This window comes from Pelodiscus sinensis, chromosome 5, assembly GCF_049634645.1.
Source record: "Pelodiscus sinensis isolate JC-2024 chromosome 5, ASM4963464v1, whole genome shotgun sequence".
Lineage (NCBI taxonomy): Eukaryota > Metazoa > Chordata > Testudines > Trionychidae > Pelodiscus > Pelodiscus sinensis.
This window is the reverse complement of record NC_134715.1, coordinates 116,983,299-117,008,307: the sequence shown is the minus strand read 5'-3', so window position 1 is coordinate 117,008,307 and position 25,009 is coordinate 116,983,299. Positions and strand designations below refer to the sequence as shown.

The window sequence follows — 25,009 nt, the reverse complement described above, 5'->3', positions numbered from 1 at the left end:
ATCTCATTATAGGAAACCAAAGACACAAACCCCCAGAACAGGAGGAGTCAGACATTGTAGAAAGTGTTGACAAGTTCATCTTACCTTGGTACAAACAGAGTTCAGATGTGTACAGCAGAATGGATGTTCTTTGACAGGATTTGTCCCTCCTGAATGAAGTTCATGTGTCACTTATGGATGCAAAAACACCTTTTCACTGAAACAAAGATCGGGATACATCAAACCCATGTCCATATCTTTGTTGTTATATGGGTCAGAGACATGAACCTTCTTGCGGTCAGACTTGGAGGGACTTGAGGCAGTCCAGAGCATAAAGCGTTTTAGTGGCAGCATCTTGCGTTCCTTCACTTGCTCATTATGGCTTTGCATGCTCTTCTACCATGTCACCAGGATGGATAAAAATATCCTAGCACACCATTCTCTCAAAGTTTTCATTATGTTTTAAGTGTTGGTAGAGTCAGGCACCCTCTGACTGTACCTTACACAGATCTCATGGAGCTGCAAGATTGAGCCAGATTTGGAAACTTCACCAGGCATTGTCTAGTGCAGTGGTTCTCAACTTGCAGCCTGTGGGTCACTTGTAGCAGAGTCAGCACATAGCTGCAGTCCACGTGACATCATCAGGGCTATACAGGTAGTATTGGATGTGACCTACAAGGGTAAATAGACTGAGAACCACTGGTTTAAGTGGAACACCTTCAGTTGTGATTACTCTGGCTGGCACAATGGTCTTTAGTCTGTGTGTCTGTTTGCTGAAGAGTGAGTCTCAGCTGCTGGCTTCTTGCCTACCCAGCAAGCAGAAGGTGGCTGCCAGCCAAGCAAAGTCAGACATGATATGCAGAAGACTGGGAAGCTAGAGATGAGGGCACAAAGGCTGAGTATCAAATAAAAACTGGAGTATTAGGTAGGCCAGCTAAATATGTGTGCTAACTTATTGTAAATCAGAACATTCCAGCTGTTCCAGAATTTGCCTAAGGCGCGATCCTCCGGAATAAAGCCATTTTCCGGAGGATCTCTTATTCCTACTTGCAAGAATAAGAGATCCTCCGGAAAATGGCTTTATTCCGGAGGATCGCGTCAGTCTAGATGCTCTTTTTCGGCTTTTCCCCAAGCCGGGAAAAAAGCGCCGGCCATGTTTATTTGAATCCCGCGGGGGATATTTAAATCCCCCGCGGATTTCCCTATTCTGACTTGCCTGCTTTGCATGCCTATTCCGTCTTATGTGGCCAGTCTAGACGTAGCCATGGTGAAGAGTCGGCGAGAGACATATCTGTTCACCCCTCAGTATCTGGAGAGTCAACTGCCCTGAGACAAAGGAGGGAAACCCCAAAATTCCATTGTCTCAGTTTGAAATCCCGATCTGTATTTCTATTGGCTAACTGCTATCTGGCTAGGTACAGTTAACCTCTTAATCCCCAGGATGCTGGCCATCCCTCATGATCATGACAGCAGCCAGTGGGAGCAATGAGCCTCCCTGGCTGCGGATTCAGTAAATAAATAAACTGGAGTGGCTTGGTAACAGCTTTCTGTGAGTGGGTCTGCAGACCACTTTGAGGAACATTGCTATAGTAATAGATAAGAACTGTTTGTTTATATTGCTGATGTTTAACAAGATATAAGTGAACACCTACAATTAGTATCACAGATTAAAGCATAGAGAATTGCTTCCCTGGGATTCAGCTTTAGATACAGACTAACGCGGCTACCCCTCTGAGACAATGAAAAATTGGTTCTTTTAACTGAGATATAAACTGAGTATTTGTCACCACTCAACACTCTGCCCACCACCTGAAAGATTTTAGTCAAAAAAGGAAGGTTAACGGTGCCTGAGATCTTGCTGCTTTTTCTCTAATGCAGCGTTTCCCAAACAATGGGCCATGGCCTGGTACCACGCTGCAGGAAAAAAATACTGGGCCTCAGCATAACTTCCGGGAGGGGAGCGGGGCGGGCTGGGAGGAGGTGTTTGTTGGGGGTGGGGCAGGCTGGGAGGAGGTGTGTGTTTGGGGGCGGGGGGAGAACCCACTCACAGGATTGGGGGCAGTGGAGCTGTCCGGCGGAGATCGGGACGGGACGAGAGAACAGGAGGAGAAGCGGGGGAGAATTGGCCAGCTGAGATTGGGAGGGGGGGGACTGGCCAGCGGAAGCACACCGGAAGTAGAGCTGGACAGGGGAGATTGGAAGGAGAAGCGTGGCGGGGGGGATAGGAGTGGGGGAGAGCGAATTGGCCGGCAAGAAGTGGGACTGACCCGGGAACATGCAGACTCGGGCACGTGAGTGAGTCCGGTCCCAGGGATTCCATTTTGGTCTCTCCAAAAGCTCGTGAATGGATTTACTGGTCCCCGTGTCAAAAAGTTTGGGAACCCCTGCTATAATGTATTCAGATCTACAAGTAAGAGATACTGCATAATAAAACTGTTTGTGTGTTTAGAATAGCTATATTGTGATGGTGTTTGTTTATATAGTTCAGAATGTTGGGATGGAGGAACAAGTCACTGCTACTTTGTTTGTGGTTTAAAAGAGAGATACATTCATTTTAATGGGCCATCATAATAATTTTTTTCTTACACCACTAGTTTTTAAGATATCAGACACAATCCCTTAATACAAATGGAACCAAAAAGGATCTTTTGAAATGCCGCATCTGGATGTTATAGTTCAGAATCCTATGTATCCTAAATTTGTGTATCATGTCCTTTCTGTTGTGTATATCTTCAGCAATAAACCTTTCACTTCTGGGCAGAAGTGCAAGCAAAGAAATCAGTTTTGGTTGGGATAGGATAGAGTGTGGATTAGATAGCAATTAGGAAGGAAGCTTCCAAGCTGTTAAACTGAATTCCACCCAAAACAGCCAGATGAATTTCCTGTTGATTTTCATGAATAATTTAAAAAAAAAAAAAAAAAAAAAAAACCCAGGGAGGTCTTGTTAACACTGTACAATAGGGCTACTCAGTTTTGGAAGCTGTGGGGGCCACAACTTAAGTGTGATTGCACATACATGCAAATATATATGCAAATAGCTTATTTCACACTGGGCATGAATACAAATATTAAGGCAAGACTATACAACACACAGGTCCTATTTAAGTCAATTCTACTGATATTTATAAAATGCAATATTTACTCGATTTCCACCCATATGACAGCACTTACAATGATCAATGACCATCCAGGAATTTAACTACAGGCAGTCCCCGGGTTACGTACAAGATAGGGACTGTAGGTTTGTTCTTAAGTTGAATCTGTATGTAAGTCGGAACTGGTGTCCAGATTCAGCCGCTGCTGAAACTGACCAGCGGCTGACTACAGGAAGCCCGAGGCAGAGTTGCTCTGCCCCGGGCTTCCTGGAATCAGCCGCTGATCAGTTTCAACAGCGGCTGAATCTGGACGCCTGGGACAGAGCAGCTGGGGTGCTGCCGGGTAGGACCTCGGCGCTGCGGGGACCAACCAGCAGCACCCCAGCTGCTCTGCCCCAGGCGTCCCCAAGTCAGCCGCTGCTGAAACTGATCAGCGGCTGATTCTAGGAAGCCTGAGGCAGAGTTGCTCTGCCTCGGGCTTCCTGTAGTCAGCCGCTGGTCAGTTTCAGCAGCGGCTGACTTGGGGACGCCTGGGGCAGAGCAGCTGGTGTGCTGCCGGGTTGGTCCAGTATGCTGCGAGCGGAGCTGCGGGACCAACCGGCAGCGCCCCAGCTGCTCTACATAACTCGGATCCGCGTAACCCGGGGACTGCCTGTACTAAAATACATCTCAACAGAAAACCATTATATTGACTCACTGTTGTGGAGCGTGTTCCCGATGGAGGCCATGTTCAAAGCATCCCACCTGTGGGCACGTGTTGAGCCCCATGTAAACCCAAACCACGCTGTGGGCTGCCAACAAACAGGTTGCATGTTCAGTATCCTTGCTTTATAGCATACTGCCAAAGGTGACTTCTACTTGTTTAACCAATTCTGGTGTGTTTAATAATAGGGACTAAGTTGGTTTCATAGAAATAATATTTAACATTCATAGTTATGGAGAGTTGCCTGAGGTTAATATTAAGGCTTTATGTGCGTCAGGAAGCATTTACTAGTATATGAATACTAGAAAAGTGTATATTTAATATGCTTGCTTATTTTAGACTTTCTGCCTTGCCCTTTTCTTTTAAATATGCACAAGCTGTTTAAGGCCTAAACTGATAAACTTCAAAGTAATGTTTGGCTATCATCTTCAAATAGTGCATGACTTAGCAGATATCCGACAACGTTTTCAGCGTGGACAGGCATCTTTGCATGGAGGGCAGCCTTTTTTATTGCAAAATACATACATTTTGAAAGTATGGTAATGCATGGGCAGTAAGAAGCTTGTGTGTTAATTAACTTGGCCTTTTAGTTTTAGTACATTTAAACTAGTCATGGATTAACCATGGGTCATAAAATGGGAACTAGGAAAATTTTAGCAGGTAATTTTAGTGTAGAATTGTATAAGTATCATAGTACCTTCCACATTATCACTGAAAGAAGTTACTGGAAAAATTATGTGGAATGAAAAAGCCCCTATGTTTGTGTGCATATGTATAGTATATTATAAAATGAATGTTTAAGAATTAAAAACATTCCAAGACTTTTTAGTGACTTATCAAGTGTGCTGTATTTGAAATTCAAATAATCTTAAATTCAAGCTGACAGTGTCGTCTAACTTCATACGCTAAAATATGCTGTTTTATGTAGTCTTAAATAACCTTTTCCCAATTTGATATCCTGTCTGTTTGCTACTAGTTCTTTTCATGCCACACATTTCTGCATGGTTTTTACAGACCTTCTCTAATGTAAGATGTGATTATCATGATGGACATGTTTGTTTCATAGTAATTTCCTGTTTCCATGGCATATAATAAGTTTAGTTCTGAAATTGATATAATCAGCAGCATATGACTTTGGGATAGTTCCCTAGTGATATGACTGTTTGTGACAGCAAGAAATATTAAGAATGTAGCAGCTTAATATTTTATAAAATCAAAGGTACATTATCTTGAGGAATGGATTTTAGTTTGTGTAAGGAGGATACATACCACAGAGGTAAGATTGTAATCTGTGTTCGTAGCGTTGCCTGCATTTGGGAATGCCACGAATACAGGTTGGCCCACTCAGAGCTCCTACTGATATTACTGCACTTAAGGCAGAAACAGCTTTTGGGAGCATAGCTTCTCCTTTGCCTTTTGGGAGGTGCAGTATGTTTCATTGTAACCTCACCTCTATCCTGTATAGCTCCAGTTTTGCTGACTGTTTAGAAGCATAACTTTGGGGGAAGGGGAGGTGACCTACTAAATGGTTGCCTGATGAAGGTTGCTTTTTTAAAGATGTTTCTCTTATCCACTTGTTCTTTGTCAAATATGCATCCGTATGGATTCCACAGAATGTGTGAGCACCCCATTCAGGTAAAGCCAGATTCTTCTAGCTAGCAGTTTATGCTTCCTTTTGCGTTCATCCAAGAGAATGAAGAGAAGGATAGCTGTAATCCTTTCTCATTCCCTCTGGCTACACGTGGCACCAAAGTGGAACCTGAGGTATCCTGCTGTCAACTTTTAATGTGAGCTGTCTTCATCTAAGCATATGAAACACTTTTATAGCAGCCTTTACTTCAGGCGAGGCCAAAAGGGCTACCGCAAGCTGGATCCAGCCCACCAAGCAGATTGATCTGGCCCATGGAGGCCTGCCGCTCTCCAGGCCAATCAGTCTCCTTGCAGGGAGAGCCCGTGAAGTCTCCTCCCTCCCTGCAAGGCCTGGGGGTGGGGGAGCATGGGAAGTCTCCTCCCGCTGCCATGGGCAAGGGTGCTTAGTGGGAAGGAGGGGAAAGGGAGAATCCAATCATGGTCTGTAGGTGGGGAAGCTCAGAAGCATCCTTCCATTTGAGGCCCCACCCCTTCCAGTGTGGCCCCCGGCAAAAAATTACTGCCCACCTCTGCTTTACTCCCTTATTTTTGACATCTTGGACTGAATAATTCTCATTCTTCAGTCTCACTCTCCAACTCCCATCCATTCAGACTTCCTGTGCAAAGATTTCAACATGGTGGACACATGATTTTCAGTCTTCAAGCCTTGATTGTTTTGCTTAAAGACTGGGTGCTGCTTCTGCCCAAGGAAATACCACATCCCAAACACCTGCTTGGTTTGCACCATATTTTCCACTGAAACCCCATAATTACCGGATGCAAGATTTCAACTTGTTTGCTTAGGTAATCTTTAGAAGAGCATCAGACCCAGAAGATCTGGGTTCTAAGACCTCCCTCACCCACACTGTGGTCTGTAGAACAAGCAGATGACACCTAAAACTTCAATGGTGGAGTCAGCACCTACTACGGCACTGCAGGTGTTGAAGCTATTAGCTATGGAACAGATTATTTTTGAAAGAGGCTACCCAGAGCACTGGGATACCAGTTAGAACAGGATGACGGTCATACTGGCTCAGATCAAAGGTCCACCTAGCCCAGTATCCTTTCTCCCGACAAGTGTCAGAGAGGTAGCTGTGTTAGTCTGGATCTGCAAAAGTGACAAGGAGTCCTGTGGCACCTTCTAGACTAACAGACAAAGTGGGTCTTTGCCCACGAAAGCTTATGCTCCAATACATCTTAGTCTATAAGGTGCCACAGGACTCCTTGTCATTTCTTCCGACACAGTGAGTGAACAGAACAGGGAATCTTCAAGGAATCCCTCTCCTGTCACCCATTCCCAGCCTCTGACAGCGGCTAGGGACACCATTCTTACCCATCAAAGCTAATAGCCTTTGATGGACCTAACCTTCATTAATTGATCTATTTTGAACCCTGTTAAAGTACTGGTCTTTACAACCTCCCTCGGAAAGGAGTTCCACAGGTTGGCTGTGCGCTGTATGAAGAAAAGCTTCCTTTTGTTTGTTATAAACCTGCTACCTAATTAATTTGGTGACCTCTAGTTCTTGTGTTATGGGAACAAGTAAATAACTTTTCCTTTTTCACTTTTTCCATACCAGTTACGATCTCTATCACATCCCCCCGTTCATCTCCTTTTTTCTAAGCTGAAAAGTCCCAGGCTTTTTTATCTCTTTTCATATGGATCTGTTCCAAACCCCTAATAATTTTTGTTTCCCTTTTCTGAATCTTTTCCAATGCTTATATCTCTTTTGAGATGAGGCAACCACATCTGTATGAAGTATTAGAGGCTAACAGTTTCTTGGAGTGACACAGGGAGGCATCTTGGGATAAAACTCTTCAAACGTCCAGCCATGGAAACAAGTGAAAAGAAGCAAACTGCCATGCAGTAGATTCTGTTGTTTCTAGTACCAGTACTGAAAGCATCCACACTGCTCCCACCCCTCGTACGGATTGAATATATGCACACTGTGGAACTGTCATTGACAGGGCTCAACAAATAATACAATCTAGTCGCTGGTGGCGAGTAGATTGCAACCCGGAAGAGCCGGGCTTGGGCGATCTGCGCGGACAGCGCAGCTGGCGAGTAGGGTTCGGCGAGCCCTGGTCATTGACACCAAGACATTGACCATTATTGACAAAAGCACCAGCAGCATACCTATTGAAAGAGATATAGTCTTCCACAGCATCATCTTGGCTCATCATCTTACCAGCAATTACCAGGAATCCTGTATTATATACACACTGTGTGGTAGTGTTGAAAGACCAAAAGAGTTCTTTGGAATTTAGCCATTGCATCAGGACTGGCTTTGCTCAGGTCCGCAACCTGACAACCCCCATCTACATATAAGGTACTACCCTTGGCTTTCTGGGTTACTGGGATCATCTTCCAGTGACTCAGGAATCCACTGCCTCCGCAAGAAAGGAGATTGGTTCCATCTCTAGAAGTCCTCCTTGACAAAACCACATAAGCTGGAGTACCAGGAAAAGCAGGCCCTGTTGGCAAAAATCCACCAATGGTCAGCTTTATCCCTCTCCACCACCGCCCCAAAATAACCCAACATTACCTAACAAGGCAATTGTCTCATGACTGATACCAGTCCTGGATAACTTCTGAGTACTGCAAGAGCTCCTGCTGTGGATTGCAGTTTTTTGCTGAGCCAGACGTGTCATATCCAAAAAAATCTCTCATGAACTATTTAGTATCTAACACCTATGGTCCTGCCAGAATTATTCTCCCTGTAACTGAGGGACAGAATACAGTGCAAATTGTGTGCATGCCACTCTGCCACCAGTGGTGAAACATATTCAAGAAAAGATACCAGGTTTGATCTTTTTAATTTCAATACTTTTACTTGTACTAGAACCTTGGATCTCTAGTTGTCTGGGCTGCCCAAGAAAAAAGATGTTCTGCCAAGAACATGGCAAAAGATAAAGATTCCAAATGAGTAGATCTGTTGGGATCAAGTTCTGTTTTACATGTAGTAAACTGTCAGATTTACTAGTTACATGTAGTTTCATGTAGTAGTAAACTATCAGATTCTACTTGTCAAATGTTACTTTCTAACCAGGGACACAGAGATACTATTTTTAACAAGCCATTGTAAAATAGGGCAAATTGGTGGCAAAGTGGACATATGATGAACATCTTGACTGAAGCCAACAATGTAAGCTACCTAATCAAAAGGTCATTTGACTGCACATCCAGCAATGCCCCACTGCTATATATATTGGACAAACTGGACACTCTCTATGGGAAAGAATCAATGGACATAAATCAGATATATGTAAAGGAAACATACAGAAACCTGTCGGGGAACACTTTAATCTTCCTAACCACTGTTTAAAAGCTTTTCAAGTGGCTGTTTTGTCACAAACCAATTCTACTAGCCAGATACACAGAGAAGCATTGGAATTAGAGTTCATCCGCAAATTCAAATTTAGGCTTTGTCTTCCTAGATTAAAGGCCCGTGTTGCAGCAGTGTATAAATAAAAATTGCAAAAGATAGCAGTAGAAAACTTCAGGTTTTTAAAAATTATTCTTGCATGAGGTAAGAGATGTTTGAAAGTAAAGGTAGCAGTTAATGCTGGAAGAATTTATACAGTCTCTATCTGCAAATAGTTCTACCCAAGTCAGGATCCATTTCACCCTGGGTCCCATCATTGAACGAAAATTCTAGTCATTATGGGCACTGGTCTGCACAATAGGGTGGGTCACAAACAGGAGTACCAGCCAACTTCAGTCAGTTATTGTACCATCTTTGACCTCAGACTAGGGTTATCGCCATATATCCAGGTTTTCCTGGAAATAGCCTCTTGTTTTTGAGCCAGCTTTCTCTGTCCGGATGGGGTTTTTAAATAATATGAAATATTTGGGAGGAAGGAGGTGGCAGAGTTTCAAACAGACAAGCTGCAGTTCAACAAGAACTCTTGTTGGTCTGCTTCCCGATTGCTTTTGGCTCTTTTGCCCAGCCCTGTTTTAAGGAGTAGACATGCAGCGTGTGTGGGTGGGTGGGTGGGTGTGGTTTTCCAGAAGCCCAGTATTGGGTTCAACTTCCATTTATTAACCTCTGTAAAGATACTGTGTGGTGTGAGGTCAGTTTTCATTTTCAGCTTCAGAGATGTTGACCAGTCTGTGCCCTCAAGCTTTTTAAGTGCTGGTCAGATCAGATCAGTAACTTGCTATTGAGAAATTAGATGCATAGGCTGCTGATCTGTTCTGATCTGTACTTATAAATCCTGAAATTGTTTGCTTACTGACATGTCTGACCCTAGGGTGTGGGCTAGGCTTTTTCTGGAATAGACCGTAACTTTTTACTGGTTACTTTTTTAGTCTGTTAAACTTCTTTTAGCCCTAATGAATCAAACGTCCTTAATGGTTTGAACCCACGTATATTTCCTAAATTCTTGTAGTACAGAAATACCAGTAATATAGGTATGAGAGAGGGAGCTGTGTTAGTCTATATGTGCAAAAATGATGAGGAAATCCTATGGTACCTTAAAGACTAGCAGATTAATTTGGGCATAAGCTTTTTGTGAGCAAAGACCCATTTCATGAGATCCATTGAAGTGGAAATTACAGAGGCGGGCATAAATATATTAGCACATGAAATGATGGGAGTTACCTTGTCAAGCAGAGGACCAGTACTAACTAGGCCAATTCAGCCAGGATGGCTGTGGTACATTACTGACAGTTGATGAGGTGTGCATACCAAGAGATGAAAAATTGCTTTTGTAGTGTGAATGAATTGCCAGCCATTCCCAGTCCCTACTCAAACCCAGATTAATTGTGTCAAGTTTGCAAATGAATTGGAAAGGAATGGTGTCCAGTTTTAAGACCATTCCTAGTTAGATTCTGAAATCCTGAGGCAAAACTTCAGGATCTGGCCCAATACAGACTGAACCTCTCTGATTCGGCAACATCTATGGGGAGAAACCTCAGCAGCTCCACACTGGCATTTAATTTCAGAAAGGGGAACTACACAAAAATGAGGTTAGTTAAAAAGAAATTAAAAGGTACACTGACTAAAATAAAATGCATGAAAGCTGTATGGAAACTTTTAAAAGACACCGTCATAGAGGCCCAAGTTAAATGTATACCACTACTTAAACATAACAGGAGATCCCAAAAAGTGTCACTATGGCTTAACCAAGTAAAAGAAGCAGTGAGAGACAAAGGTATCATTTGAAAAGTAGAAGAGTGAGAAAAATAGAAAGGAGCATGAACTCTGTCAAATAAGTGTAAACATATAAGAAGAACAGCTAGCCAGAAACTCAAAAGTAATAGCAAAATGTTTTTTAAGCACATCAGAAGCAGGAGTCCTGCTAAACAACCAGTGAAGCCACTGGACGATCGAGATGCTAAAGGAGCGCTCAAAGATAGTTACGGAGAAACTAAATTAATTCTTTGCTTTAGTCTTCATGGCTGAGGATGTTAGGGAGATTCCCAAGCATGTGCTATTCTTTTTAGGTGACAGATCTGAGGAATTATCCCAGATTGAGGAGTCAGTAGAGGATGTTCTAGAATACAAGTCACCGGGACTAGATGGCATTCACCCAAGAGTTGAACTCAATCGTGAAATTGAGGAAATATTAGCTGTGGTTTGTAACCTATCCTTTAAATCAGCTTCTGTACCTAATGACTGGAAGATAGCTAATGTGATGCCAATATTTTAAAAGGGCTGAGGAGATCCTGGCAATTACAGACCGGTAAGTCTAACGTTAGTACTGGGCAAATTAGTTGAACCTATAGTAAAGAATAAAATTGCCAGACGCACAGATGAACGTAATTTGTTGGGGGAAAAGTTAATATGGTTTCTGTAAAGAGAAAGCATGCCTTACTCATTTAAAAGAGTTCTTTGAGAAGGTCAACAATCATGTGGACATGGGGGAATCCAGTGGATATAGTGTACTTAGATTCCAGAAAGCCTTTGACAAGGTCCCTCACCAAAGGCTCTTAAGTAAAGTAAGTTGTCATGGGTTAAGAGGGAACATCCTCTCATGGATTGATAAGTGGCTAAAAGATAGGAAACACAGGGTCGGAATAAATTGTAAGTTTTCAGAATGGAGAGAGGTAACTAGTGGTGTCCGCCAAGGGTCTATACTGGAACCAGTCCTATTCAACCTATTTATAAACAATCTTGAGAAAGGGGTAAACAGTGAGGCAGCAAAATTTGCATATGATACTAAGCTGTCCAAGATAGGTAAGACCAAAGCAGACTGTGAAGAGCTTCAAAAAGATCTCACCAAACTAAGTGATTAAGCAATAAAATGGCAAACTAAATGTAATGTTGATAAATGTAAAGTAATGCACATTGGTAAAAATAATCCCAACGATGCATACAAAATTGTAGAGACTAATTTAGCTATAACTTCTGAAGAGAGAGGTGTTGGAGTCATTGTGGATAGTTCTCTAAAAGCATCCCCTCATAAGAACATAACATAAGAATGGCCATACTGAGTCAGACCAAAGGTCCATCTAGCCCAGTATCCTGTCTGCTGAAAATTGTGTAACTCAATTAAGACTGGTGTGAAATAAGTGTTATTTAAACCAACTACAAGTTAATTTACAGTACTCAAATGTTTTCAAACACACAAAATCAACTAAGGATGTAAAATCTCATTTAAAATGTTAGCTAGCTAAACTAATGTTTAACCGGTTAACCAGCCCACCATGTTGTGTTGTGGGCATGGAGCCACTATAGCAGCCATCAGTGGTACAGCAGGCCCAACCAGGTAGTGGGCAGGAGGGCTGCTCAGGCTAAGTAAGTAACCAGTTAACTGGTTACACTCCGACAATCAACAGCAAGTAATATCAGCCTCTAATATGCTCTCAATAACCTCAGCTATTGATGAATTAACCTTTTTGCAAGAAATATATGAGAGCATTATTGCCTTTTACGTTAACACAGAATCTTACCTTCTAGTGGAACTGTTGTATGATACTCAAAGAATATACTCACATCTTGTATTTTTATTTTATATTAATGTAGGTGGAGAACAGAACTATCCGGTCTTCATTTTAATTCTGGCTAGGCCACTATGTTGCACTGTGGTCACGGAAAAGTTACTTAATCTCTGTGTCTTTTTTTTTTTTTTTTTTGGGTAGGATGGGAAACTGTGTATAAGTGATTGGATTCATTGCAGGAATCCCTTTGTCAGAGGCTACAGAATTTATTAAGCAAGAGATCAGATTGGTAGATCAGATTGGTGAACCATAATTGTCTTTTTGGGCTTAAAATATATCAATCTATTCTCATATTATTGTTGAAAATCAAATACTCCATGTTTGTAAAATGGTTTAAAGGCATACGTTTCATTGGCCAAAATATTCAAACGTGAGTAGTAATTTTAGGTGCCTATTGTGACATTTTAAAAGACCCGATTTTTCATTGTGTTGAGCACTTGCTTTCTGCAAATCAGCCTCCTTTTGAATTGCCTTCAGTTTGCCATGAAAATTGCTAGATTCCCAGCCAGTGGGCGTGAGGGGGGTGAAGCCACGTGCAGGAGACAGAGCTTTTCTGAGCTGCTGTTCTGATGCAGAGTTGTTCCCTCCTCCTTGCCAGGCACAGCCCTTGGGCCAAATTCAGCTGATGGCTTGCTTTGGTCCTGCCTGTGAAGCTTGGGGGCTCCCACCCAAGCAGAGGGGAGCCAGAACTGATACTCCAGCCAAACTTGAGGGATGCGTGGCTGGAGCACCAACAACAGCTCCTAGGGACAGGGAGCCCTGAACCTCACAGGCCAAATTAAGATAAGCCATGGGCCCTATCCGACCTGGGATGCATTAACAGGAGTGTTGTGAGCAAGACACAAGAAGTCATGTTTCTGCTCTACTTTGCACTGATTAGGCCCCAATTGGAGTATTGTGTCCAGTTCTGGGCACCACATTTCAAGAAAGATGTGGAGAAATTGGAGTAGTTCCAGAGAAGTGCAACAAAAATGATTAAAGGTCTAGAAAATATAAGCTATGAGGGAAGGCTGAAGGAGTTAAGCTTGTTTAGTTTGGAAAGGAGAAGGCTGAAGGGACATGATAGCGGTTTTCAGGTATCTAAAAGAGTGTCACAGGAAGGAGAGGGGAAATTTGTTCTCCTTGGCCTTTGATGATAGAACAAAAAGCAATGGGCTTAAACTATGACAAGGGAGGTTTAGGATGGACATTAGGAAAAACTTCCTTACTGTCAGGGTAGTCAAACACTGGTATAGATTGCCTGGGGGAGGCTGTGGAATTTCCATCACTGGAGATATTTAAGAGGAGGTTAGACATGGATCAGGGGAGATCTAGATGGTGCTTGGTCCTGCTGTCAGGCCAGAGGACTGGACTTGATGATCTCTCAAGGTCCCTTCCAGTCTAGCATTCTGTTTCAAACAAAGTTTTTGCCCACGAAAGCTCATGATACTATATATATTTCTATTCTAAGGTGCCACAGGACTACTAGTTGTTTTTTAAAGTTTTCCTAGGTGTTAATGGCTTAGAGTAAGAAAGAAAAGGCTTCTTTCAACAGAATTTTTTGGAGTGTTATAGATATTTGCAAACTCTGATCTTACTTTTTTTTTCTCCTGTGTTGCTAATTAATAGATGGTAAATTGTTAAAAGTAGAAGAACTTTACCATAGATCCTGTTTGTTTGTTTGGTGCTTTAATGAGTTGGATTCCATTAAGTTTTAGAACTTGAAGTTTTAGAATGTGTTGACATTAAGGCCAGATCTTTGCAGTCTGGAAGAGTTCCGGCTAGTAAATATTGCATTAATATTTGCAAGGAGAGCGTGACTATTTCTGGTTGACTCATAGATTTGTTTAGCATCTGAAAGCTGATCTGTGGATAATATGCTTGCAAGAGGGATTGTGTTTTGGCAGACTTGTGCAGGTCACAGAACTAACATGCTACAGATGCATGCTTTTTTTGAGAGTAGCTTTAGTGGCGATTTTTGAAGATTTAGTAGTCTATGGGAGTAGGTTGTTTAATTAAAGCTCTGATGCATATTTATTATATTTAGTGACCATGTCTTTGATTTATTTACAACCTCTCCCCAAGTTTCGAATGTGTTACGGACCAAACACTTGGCCACAACTCAATCCGTTTGTAACTCGGACCCCATTGAGTTACACGCGACCGCGCTGTTTGTAAGCGTGGGTCCCATTCAATGGGAGCTTTGGTCATAAGTGCGAACAGTTGTAACTCGACCATTTGCAAGTCGGGGAGCGGCTGTATATAATTTTTTCAATATGCCCCATTTTTGTGTTTTCACCAACTTGACTAGGGTTAGCTAGTATTTACTAGCTTTGTAGAAAGAATGATAAAATATGTACTCAAAGGGTAGTGTTAATTTTCATTATATATAGCAGATAACTAAAATCATTGTTTTATAATGTACAGTGTTCGAGTCTTCCATCTTAGTTGACCTGTGATGTCAGTCTGTTTCAGTGTGTTGTCTTGTGAAATATAAACTGGTGAGTGATCCATAGATGGATCCTCATGTGAGAGAGACACAGCCAAATGTTTTTATCATAGATTGCTTTCTTCACTTATACTTTTTATTTCTTTCTCTGTTCTGCTCTTCTTAATGGTTTTAATTCCAAATCAACAGGTCTGCTGTTGTCCTGATTTATTAGCAGCAGCAGCTTCCCATATATTTTGGGTCAATTTGGCCACCTTTTAGTGTTACCATCTGTCTGGAATGTGCTTTCAGCCTATTTTCTTTTAAACCCTTGTACTCCGAGTGGAGCATAGGTCATCTACAAGTCTCCTCCACTTCACTCATTCTTGAGACAAAACTTCTAGCTGACTCCAGGAGTACCCCAATTGGGTTTGAGTGTGTCTGTCTGCGATGCCGCCACGGAGGTATATAAAATCATGAGTGGTGTGGAGAGGGTGAATAAAGAAAAGTTATTTATTAGTTACCATAATAGAAGAACTAGAGGACACCAAATGAAGTTAATGGGTAACAGGTTTAAAACTAATAGAAGAAACTTCTTCTTCACATAGCGTGTAGTCAACCTGTGGAACTCCTTGCCAGAGGAGGCTGTGAAGGCAAGGACTAGAACAGAGTTTAAAGAGAAGCTAGATAATTTCATGGAGGTTAGGTCCATAAAAGGCTATTAGGCAGGGGATAGAAATGGTGTCCCTGGCCTCTGTTTGTCAGAGGCTGGAGAAGGATGGCGGGAGACAAACCACTTGATCAATGTCTTCGGTCCACCCCCTCTGAGGCACCTGGTGCTGGCCACTGTCGGCAGACAGGCTACTGGGCTAGATGGACCTTTGGTCTGACTCAGTACGGCCATTCTTATGTTATGTTCATGCTGCTTGATTCTTTTAAAGACGGTGACTGGAGTATTTACATGCAGTTCTGCACAGATGGTAGCATCTTCATTCTCCAGTGTCTACATGCTTGCACTAAAATGACTAAAACAAGGAATCTGGTGGCACCCTAGAGACTAACTTACTCATTAGAGAGTTCCTTTTCGCGAATGACTAAATTCATAGCACATAGTCCAAATGATGCTGTATATCTTCAACACTATCAGCCTGAAGAAAACCTAAGTACTTTACCTGCTTCCTCCAGGAAAAATGTGTTCTGCCCCTGAAATCGCATAGTATTTTTTTTCTACCACATTAAGAAATTAAATCTTGGCATTGTAGAAAGACAAAGGCATGAAATATAAGCCCATCTATCACGGGTTTGGTATGAGATCTGGGGCCTAGCTAGCAATAGTCAAGACTTCGCTAATATAAAGCGAAGCTAAGCTGTGAGCAGGGGCTGCTCACAGAACTTGGCACAAATAGAGCTGATAGTATAAAACACTAATTGATACTGGGAATAGGCTGAAAGCCCATAGGTTGAAAAGGTCGCAACAGTAGACAAAACTGCCTAAATGATTGGACTGAGCATTAACAAGGGAAAGACCAAGACATTGAGGATCAACCAGTCCAACAACACCACCATCACACTGGGAGAGGATGATCTGGAAGATGCGGAACAGTTCATCTACTGGGGAGTATTATAGGCAAAGACAGAGGAACAGAAAAGGATATCAATGCTAGGATAGGGAAAGCAACATCTGCATTCAAGTATCAGAGGGGTAGCTGTGTTAGTCTGAATCTGCAAAAGCGGCGAGGAGTCCTGTGGCACCTTATAGACTAACTGAAGTGTAGGAGCATAAGCTTTCGTGGGCAAAGACCCACTTCGTCAGATGCATGTAGTGGAAACTTCCAGAGGCAGGTATAAATATGCAGGCCAGGATCAGGCTGGAGATGATGAGGTGGATCCAATCAAGGAGGATGAGGCCCACTTCTAGTAGCTGATCTGGTTTTTGTATGTTACTTGTGCAAGTCTCTTCATGTGGTAGATAGATTTCCACTCCATACAAAAACCTGTAGGGGAACACTTCAATCATCCTGGACACACAATTGCAGATCTAAAGGTAGCCATCCTGCAGCAAAAAAAACTTCAGGACCAGACATCAAAGAGAAACTGCTAAGCTACAGTTCATCTTCAAGTTTGACACAATCAACTCTGGATTAAACAAAGACTGTGAATGGCTTGCTAACTACAAAAGCAGCTTCTCCTCTCTTCGAATTCACACCTCCAGATCAGCTACTAGAAGTGGGCCTCATCCTCTTTGATTGGATCCACCTTGTCATCTCCAGCCTGATCCTGGCCTGCATATTTATGCCTGCCTCTGGAAATTTCCACTACATGCATCTGACGAAGTGGGTATTTGCCCACGAAAGCTTATGCTCCTACACTTCAGTTAGTCTATAAGGTGCCACAGGACTCCTCGCCGCATCTGCATTCAAGACTCTTCGTTCCATATGGAGTTCACAAATAATAACTGTGAAGATGAAACTGTGAATCTTCAACACAAATGTGAAGAGCGTGCTGTTGCATGGATGCGAGACCTGTGGCATACTAAAAAGTCTTCAAATCACAAGCTACAGACATTCATAAACAGATGCCTGAGGTACATCCTTCACATCAAATGGCAAGACTGTCACAAATGAGGATCTTTGGAACAGAGAAGGACAAGAGCCACTTGATGTTCAAATCAAGAGACGAAAGTGAGGTTGGCTAGGCCACGGTCTCAGAAAACCATCATCCAGCATAGTCCATCAAGCTCTCACATGGAACCCTCAAGGAAAATGCAAAAGAGGAAGACCTCAGACAACATGGAGAAGATCTACTGAGAGTAAAGGAGAGCAACTGGGGTACTCCTGGAGCCAGCTAGAAGTTGTGTCTCAAGACAAGTGTGAAGTGGAAGAGACTTTTTTAGATGACCTATGCTCCACTTGGAGTACAAGGGTCTAAGAAGAAGATAGGTTGAAAGCACATTCCAGACAGATGGTAACATCACCTCGTTAAAAATCACCTTGGTACCCACACATTAGGGATGTCAGATGTTTACTTTAATAATTGTGTAACCACACCAAGTCTTAGTGGTTACACGATTATTCAATGGTGTCTGGAGGCAGGGTCGGCAGCCAGTGTGCTCCCAGCCCAACTGCAGGGAGGCCCCCTACCATCCCACACTGCTGCCTATATATCAGAGACAGAAGTGCAGGATGGCAGGCGGGAGCCAGTCCCCAAAGGGAGCCTATTTCAAGAGCAGCTCCTCGCACAGACCATCTCCTGCCTGCTGCACTGCACTGTTGCTTCTTATAGAGGCAGCAGTTCAGGAAAGCGGCAGCAGCCTGTATCTGCAGAGGGCCCAAACTCCCCGTAGACCAGTGGTCTCCAACCTTTTTACACCCAAGACCACTTTTTAAGTCTCAGAACAGGTGAAGATCTACTGCCCTACCCCTTCCTTGAAGCCCTGCCTACATTACATGAGGAAATCTAATGTAAATGTACTGCACAGGTGCGCAGTTCAGAGAGGGCTCAAGAGCTACTCTTGGAGCCCCTGAGATCTACCGGTAGATCGCGATCTACTGGTTGGTGACCATGGCCATAGACAGAGGCTGCGTGGCGGCATCGCAGACAGACACACTCTATTATATCCCCCCTAAGTCTCCTCCTTTCTAAACTGAAAAGCCCCAGTCGCTTTAACCTCTCTTCATATGGGACCCGTTTCAAACCCCTAATCATTTTAGTTGCCCTTTTCTGAACCCTTTCCAAGGCCAAAACATCTTTTTTGAGATGAGGAGACCACATCTGAACACAGTATTCAAGATGTGGGCGTACCATAGTTTTATACAGGGGCAGTAAGATATTCTGGGTCTTATTTTCTATCCCTTTCTTAATTATTCCTAGCATCCTATTTGCCTTTTTGACCACCGCTGCACACTGTGTGGAAGTTTTCAGAGAACTATCCACGATAACTCCAAGATCTCTTTCCTGATTTGAAATTAGTCCCCATCATACTGTACGTATAGTTGGGGTTATTTTTTCTCACTTGCATTACTTTACACTTATCCACATTAAATTTTATTTGCCATTTTGTTGCCCAATCACTCAGTCTGGTGAGATCTTTTTGAAGTTCTTCACAGTCAGCTTCTGTCTTGACTATCTTAAACAGTTTAGTATCATCCGCAAACTTTACCACCTCACTGCTTATCCCTTTCTCCAGATCATTTATGAATAAGTTGAACAGGATTGGTCCCAGGACTTACCCTTGGGGGACACCACTAGTTACCCCTCTCCATTCTGAAAATTTACCATTTATTCCTACCCTTTGTTTCCGGCCTTTAAACAGTTCTCAATCCATGAAAGGACCTTCCCTCTTATCCCATGGCCATGTAATTTACACAAGAGCCTTTGGTGAGGGAACTTGTCAAAGGCTTTCTGAAAATCCAAGTACACTATATCTACTGGATCCCCCTTTTCTGCATGTTTGTTAACCCCTTCAAAGAACTCTAATAGATTAGTAAGACATGATTTCCCTTTACAGAAACCATGTTGACTTTTGTCCAACAAATTATGTTCTTCTACGTGCCTGACAATTTTATTCTTTACTATTGTTTCAACACCAAAGTAGTCAAATGATACCAAAGAAGAATGATAAATAGAATAGGTGAGAGCCCACAATCTTTCTTAACATCTTTTGTGACACATATAATACACAATATTATAATGTCTCAATTTTTTTTCTGGTATCAAATTCCCAAAAAAGGACTCTGATACTGCAGTGATGAGCTCTAATCAGAACATATTTAGAATAACATAGTATTTGCTTTTCATAAGTACTTCTGTTTTCATATAAATACCTTTTGACATGCTTTCTATTCTGAAATCCATTTCAGAATTGAAAATCATAAGAAAAGAGTTAACTCTGCAGTATTTACAAACGTGATATATTGTATACTGCTTTGAGTTCCAAAAATATAAAACTTGTGTATAAGTTTAACCGGGATCCCAGTTAAATAAAACTTTTAACTTGTTAAATTTTTAAATGAGATTTTGCATCCCTAATGTGGCCTGCGAGACATTTTGTTTACCATTGCCCATGTGTAGTGTTGCCAGATTCTAATGATTTCTGTCTGCATAGTTTTTTTTTAACACTATTACTAAAGTGACACATGCATAAAGCAAGGACAAATGAAATTAAGGTGCATGCTGGTTGCACACAACATTGACTTAGAGAGCAGTGCATTTCCTCTGCATCCAAACAAATCGTTCTTATGTTTGACACAGCATGCCCTGCAAATTCTAGGTTTTGCAAGCACAGTTAGCAGAACTACTCTAACCTAGATGATTACGACAATAACCTAGTGATGATTACAACAATTTTTTGGCCCGCTGACATAGACAGGCCACGCATGTGGCCCACTCACTAGCCTAGGCAGCCCGCCGCTGGCATAGACTGCTAAAATAAATCCTTTTAAATAATTTTAAATTTTAACAATTCCAGAATGCCCTGCAGGGACAGCAGTATAGGGGAATTTCTCTAAGTAATCTAGCTATTAACTACATTTAATATGTTAAATATAAACCATTATAATTATTTAAATATCTTTTAAAAATTGCTTTCCAAATATAGCTAATAATACAATTCACTATTTTGGAGTGCAATAGTCAATAAGATGGGGATTACTATTTCATTGTTAATGTTGGGAATATTGGATCTTATATGTCATTCTGTACCACTATAGCTGCATATATGAGTGTAATTGTTTTATAAATTAGAAAACTTCATATTCTTTTTAGGAGATCTGAAAACTGAACAGATAACTAAAGATATACTATTACATGGCGAGCTTATTGTAGCAGATACTATTTGAATAGCTGTCTTGTTTGAATTTCCACCTTACTGCTTCAAAATTATACACCTAAGTACTTACTACTTTTTATGCATTTTTTTAAGTTTAACAAAATCTATGTGGCTTGCTGAAACTCTGGCTTGTATGGTATGGAAGCCAAGCTAATTTAGTTCTTGTTTTTGTGCTGTTAAAACCAAGAACATGTTTGAATACAGATCTGTGTTGCTGACTTGTGTATTATCAATCTAAGTTTTAAATTTCTTCCTGATTCAATTTTTTATAGGACACTTAAAATTCTGCTATGAATGGTGATTCCAGTGCAACAGTGGTGACTTCACCACCCCCAACAACAGCTCCTCACAAAGAAAGGTATTTTGATCGAATTGATGAAAATAACCCAGAGTATTTGCGAGAGAGGAATATGGCTCCTGATTTGCGCCAAGATTTCAACATGATGGAACAAAAGAAAAGAGTCTCCATGATTCTGCAAAGCCCAGTAAGGGAAATACCATACTTTCTTTTGGTGTTAGATATTCTGATTTGGGTTACTTTGCACTTGTGACACAACATGTTCAATAGAATTACAGAAGATAGAGATATTTAAAGCTATAGCTATGCCCTCATTGCTGTTACCCTTGCTACCATGGCTACCCTGCAATTTATACTCCTGCTAGCTTGATAGGCGCTAATGTGAATATGAATGTGTGGGCAAGGGACTCGTAGTGTAGATATAGCCTAAGATTTATTTGATCTCCTTGCCTGTGTAAGAGTGGTCAATAGAATATAATTTTCTGGTGTGATGTCCAGTCTAGTTTCATGGTTCCTATTTAGAGTTTCATCATTTTATTTTGAAGACGGTTCCATGCTTTTCAGAAAGATGCTTTCCTGATACTCAACTCAAATTTTTCCTTTACTTAATTAGATCTCTGCTCCTATTTGAACTTCCTTTTTCTATTTTAAATGCCTCTTTGCTTTTAGTGTTCTAAATTCCATTATTTATAATTACTTCAACTCTTAATTGTTTAGCCACGGCAGACCTATTTTTCTCATGTAACTTTTTCCTCATATGTCATTACTTTGTGAAATAGTTAGTCAGATTTTTTTTTTATATGCTTGTCTTCCAAAAGGGAAGCTGGAGGATAAAGTGATTGGTTTAAATTCATTATGGTACATAAATATTTGTTCTTGACTACGTATGTGCTCTTTGCTTAGAGAGCTTTCTCTTCTTTCTGCTGTCTAGCCATAGCTAAACTTACTACACTTACTTTTTGTGAAATGTCTTTTCTCAAAAGAATTTGTATGCATGTTTTGTGATGTTGACTTTCAGGTATGCAGCCAATCCTGTTCTAATTGATCCTACTAGCTAATATACCCCTGTTTTTAGTTCATTCCCCATCCCTGCAAGGCTTATCTCTCTACTTCATTTTTAACAGCCTTACATATTGGATTATCCTTCTTCATGAGCATGGGGATGTTGTTAGGTTGTAAAGGCTGATGAAACTCATGGGATTGGGAACTTTGGAGAACAAAATTTTTAAATGACAGCAACAGGCTAGATAAGTCTTCCACAAACTGACAGGGGTATGAGGCTATGTGCGCAGTGTTTCCCTTTGAATCATACTGGGAAGATGCTAGGGAAGGAGTGTGTGAAGCAATCTGGTTGGTTAGGGTTCTGCAACTTTGTGATGTTTAACAATATGCAATATTTTGTTGCTAGGCCTTTTGTGAAGAATTGGAATCCATGATCCAGGAACAATTTAAGAAAGGAAAGAACCCAACAGGGTTGCTGGCTTTACAACAGATTGCAGATTTCATGACCACAAATATACCAAATGTCTATCCGGCGGCACCACAAGGTGGAATGGCTGCATTAAATATGAGTGAGTACACGGGTCATTTGTGATAAAGATGTACCACAATTTGTAATGGGCACTTCATAACTTTCTTAAAAATAATTTAAACAAAGGAATAATGTTGTGAACAAGTTGAAATACCAGAAATGCTGTAAAAATAAATAAATCGAAACAACCCATCAAAGTAACTAGCAAATTCAAGAATGCTATAAAGAATGTTGATTTATGTATATTTATATTAAAGCTCTTTTAGACATATTAATTGAAAAATATGCTGTCACTAATAAATCTATAATACATCTTAATGTGATTGTTGTTTAATGGTGGAAAAAACAGAAAAATGAAATGCCCATTATCAGAAGTCTAACTGATAGAGGAGGCTAGAAAGTTTATATAGAGCTCTGCACAGATACAAATGCAGACATCAGTATCCACTGATCCTCAGGAGTCTACTCCCAAGAAATACTGCGGCCACAAAAGAGGAGCATGATCCAATCGCTCTCAGGAGCCAGCACTTTCTACTGGCAACTCCTATCAGCTATGGGGCTGTACCACCCACAGCCCCACTGTCAGTGGGGCTGGACAACCACAGACAGGCGACAGTGTACAGCTGCATGTGCAGGCAGAGCTGCTAGTGTGGGATACTGGCTCATGGAAGCTCTCCATTGGTCGCAGTGTCTCTTGGGAGTAGAGAGATATACCAGTGTATATCCACATCTGCAGGAAGTGATTGTCTAGGAAGGAGTACTGCAGAAAGCGATCTAGGAGTCCTAGTGGACCACAAGCTAAATGTGAGTCAGCAGTGTGACACTGTAGCCAAAAAAGCAAACATGACTCAGGGGATGCATTAACAGGAGAGTTGTGAGCAAGACATGAGAAGTCATTCTTCTTCTCTACTCTGTGTTGATTAGATCTCAGTTGGATTATTGTGTCCAGTTCTGGGCACCTAGGGTTGCCAGGTGTCCGGTTTTTGCCTGGACAGTCTGATAATTGCGCCTTCTGTCGGGTAAAAAAAACCCCAGAAAATACTAGACACGTATTTCTCGGACAGAAGGCCAGAGGGCACATTTTTCCCCTGCCATGTCAGGTGGGGGAGCAGGGAGCGCGGGAATTTAAAGGCGCAGTGACTTTTTTCCCTCAATTTTTTTTTTTCCCTGCCATGTTTGGGATTTTTGGGGAAAGTATCTGGCAACCCAATGGGCCCCACATTTCAAGAAAGATCTTGAGACGGTCCAGAGAAGAGCAATAAAAATGATTAAAGGCTTAAACACATGAGCTGTGAGGGAAGACTGAAAGAACTGGGCTTTAGTTTACAAAAGAGAAGACTGACAGGGAACATAATAGCATTTTTTAAGTATCTAAAAGGGTGTTACAAGGAGGAAGGAGAAAAATTGTTCTTGTTGGCCTCTGATAGGACAACAAGCAATGGGATTAAATTGCAGCAAGGGAGGTTTAGGTTGGACATCAGTAAAAAAACTTCCTACCTGTCAGGGTGGCTAAACACTGAAATTGCCTATGGAGTTGGTGGAATCTCCATCACTGGAGATATTAAAGAGCAGTTTGGATAGACCTCTATCAGGGATGATCTAAATGGTGCTTGATCCTGCCATGAGGCCAAGGGACTGGACTTGATCTCTCAAGGTCCCTTCCAGTTCAGGTATTCTATGATTCTGTGACATTTATATTAGGGATATGAATAGTTAGCTGGTTAACTGGTAAGCTTCACTCTTAATGGGTTAGGTTTGCCGGCTCCAGATAACTGGTAGAGGCTGGAGCAGTTCCCTGCCTGCTGCAGGCAGGGTGCTGCATGGCCCAGGGCTCCACCACAGCCCCTGTCTGTATTGAGTGGCATGCCACAATCAGGGACTTCTCTGGCCAGCTAGCTGGCTGGAGCAGCCCTTGTCCATTGTTTAACCAATTAAATGAGATTTTACATCCCTAATTTGTATCTGCACCAGGCTGTAAGAATACCCCTTTTGAAACTTACACATTTTGATTTTTGCAGAAGGTCTCTGGTTTTCTTCCTTAAGCAGGACTACAAAAAGGAAAAGCTTTATACTATTCAACCAACAGTATTTCCTGTTTAAATTTAGAACATTTTCATTATACATCTATGAATGCTTTAAAGCAGTTTTTCTCGAAGTGGGCTGTTGGTCCACTTAGAGAAAGCTGCTAACAGGCCACTCCAGTTTATTTACCTAACTGCTCTACAGCTACAGTGCCTCATAGTTCCCATTGGCTGTGGGTCACTGAAGTCAAGGAAAGCCGCAGGAAGCTTTGAGAAACATTGCTTTAAACAATAGATGTATTTGGGAAATATTTGACACAGCTTCCAAAGGCAAGATTTTGGCATGGTTCAGAGAAGCATTTAAGGTCCCATGTGCTTTTATAAAATAGGACTGTACTTTGGCTAAGAGATAAAGCTATCTATAGATCTGAATAGACTTCAAGTAGAATCATATCAAGGAACTCAAGTACGATTGTACTTGAAATATAGTCAGCGCTATAATTCTTTACCTTTTACCTATAAACCTTCTTCCCCTCACATTTGCCAGCTTATTTCTAATAAAATGCACACAAATGT

The 25,009-nt window shown here is 41.6% G+C and overlaps 1 protein-coding gene across 15 annotated transcripts in view; it reads left to right on the top strand.

The window, feature by feature from the left end:
• Positions 1-25,009, top strand: part of ADD1 (adducin 1) — a 98,476-nt gene that overhangs the window by 7,498 nt on the left and 65,969 nt on the right. For all 15 annotated transcript variants that reach the window (XM_075930841.1, XM_075930842.1, XM_075930844.1 and 12 more), the window contains exons 2-3: positions 20,856-21,068; positions 22,290-22,452. In XM_075930841.1, the coding sequence (XP_075786956.1) occupies positions 20,874-21,068; positions 22,290-22,452 (358 nt within the window). In that variant the 5' untranslated portion in view covers positions 20,856-20,873. The remainder of the gene's footprint in view (positions 1-20,855; positions 21,069-22,289; positions 22,453-25,009) is intronic.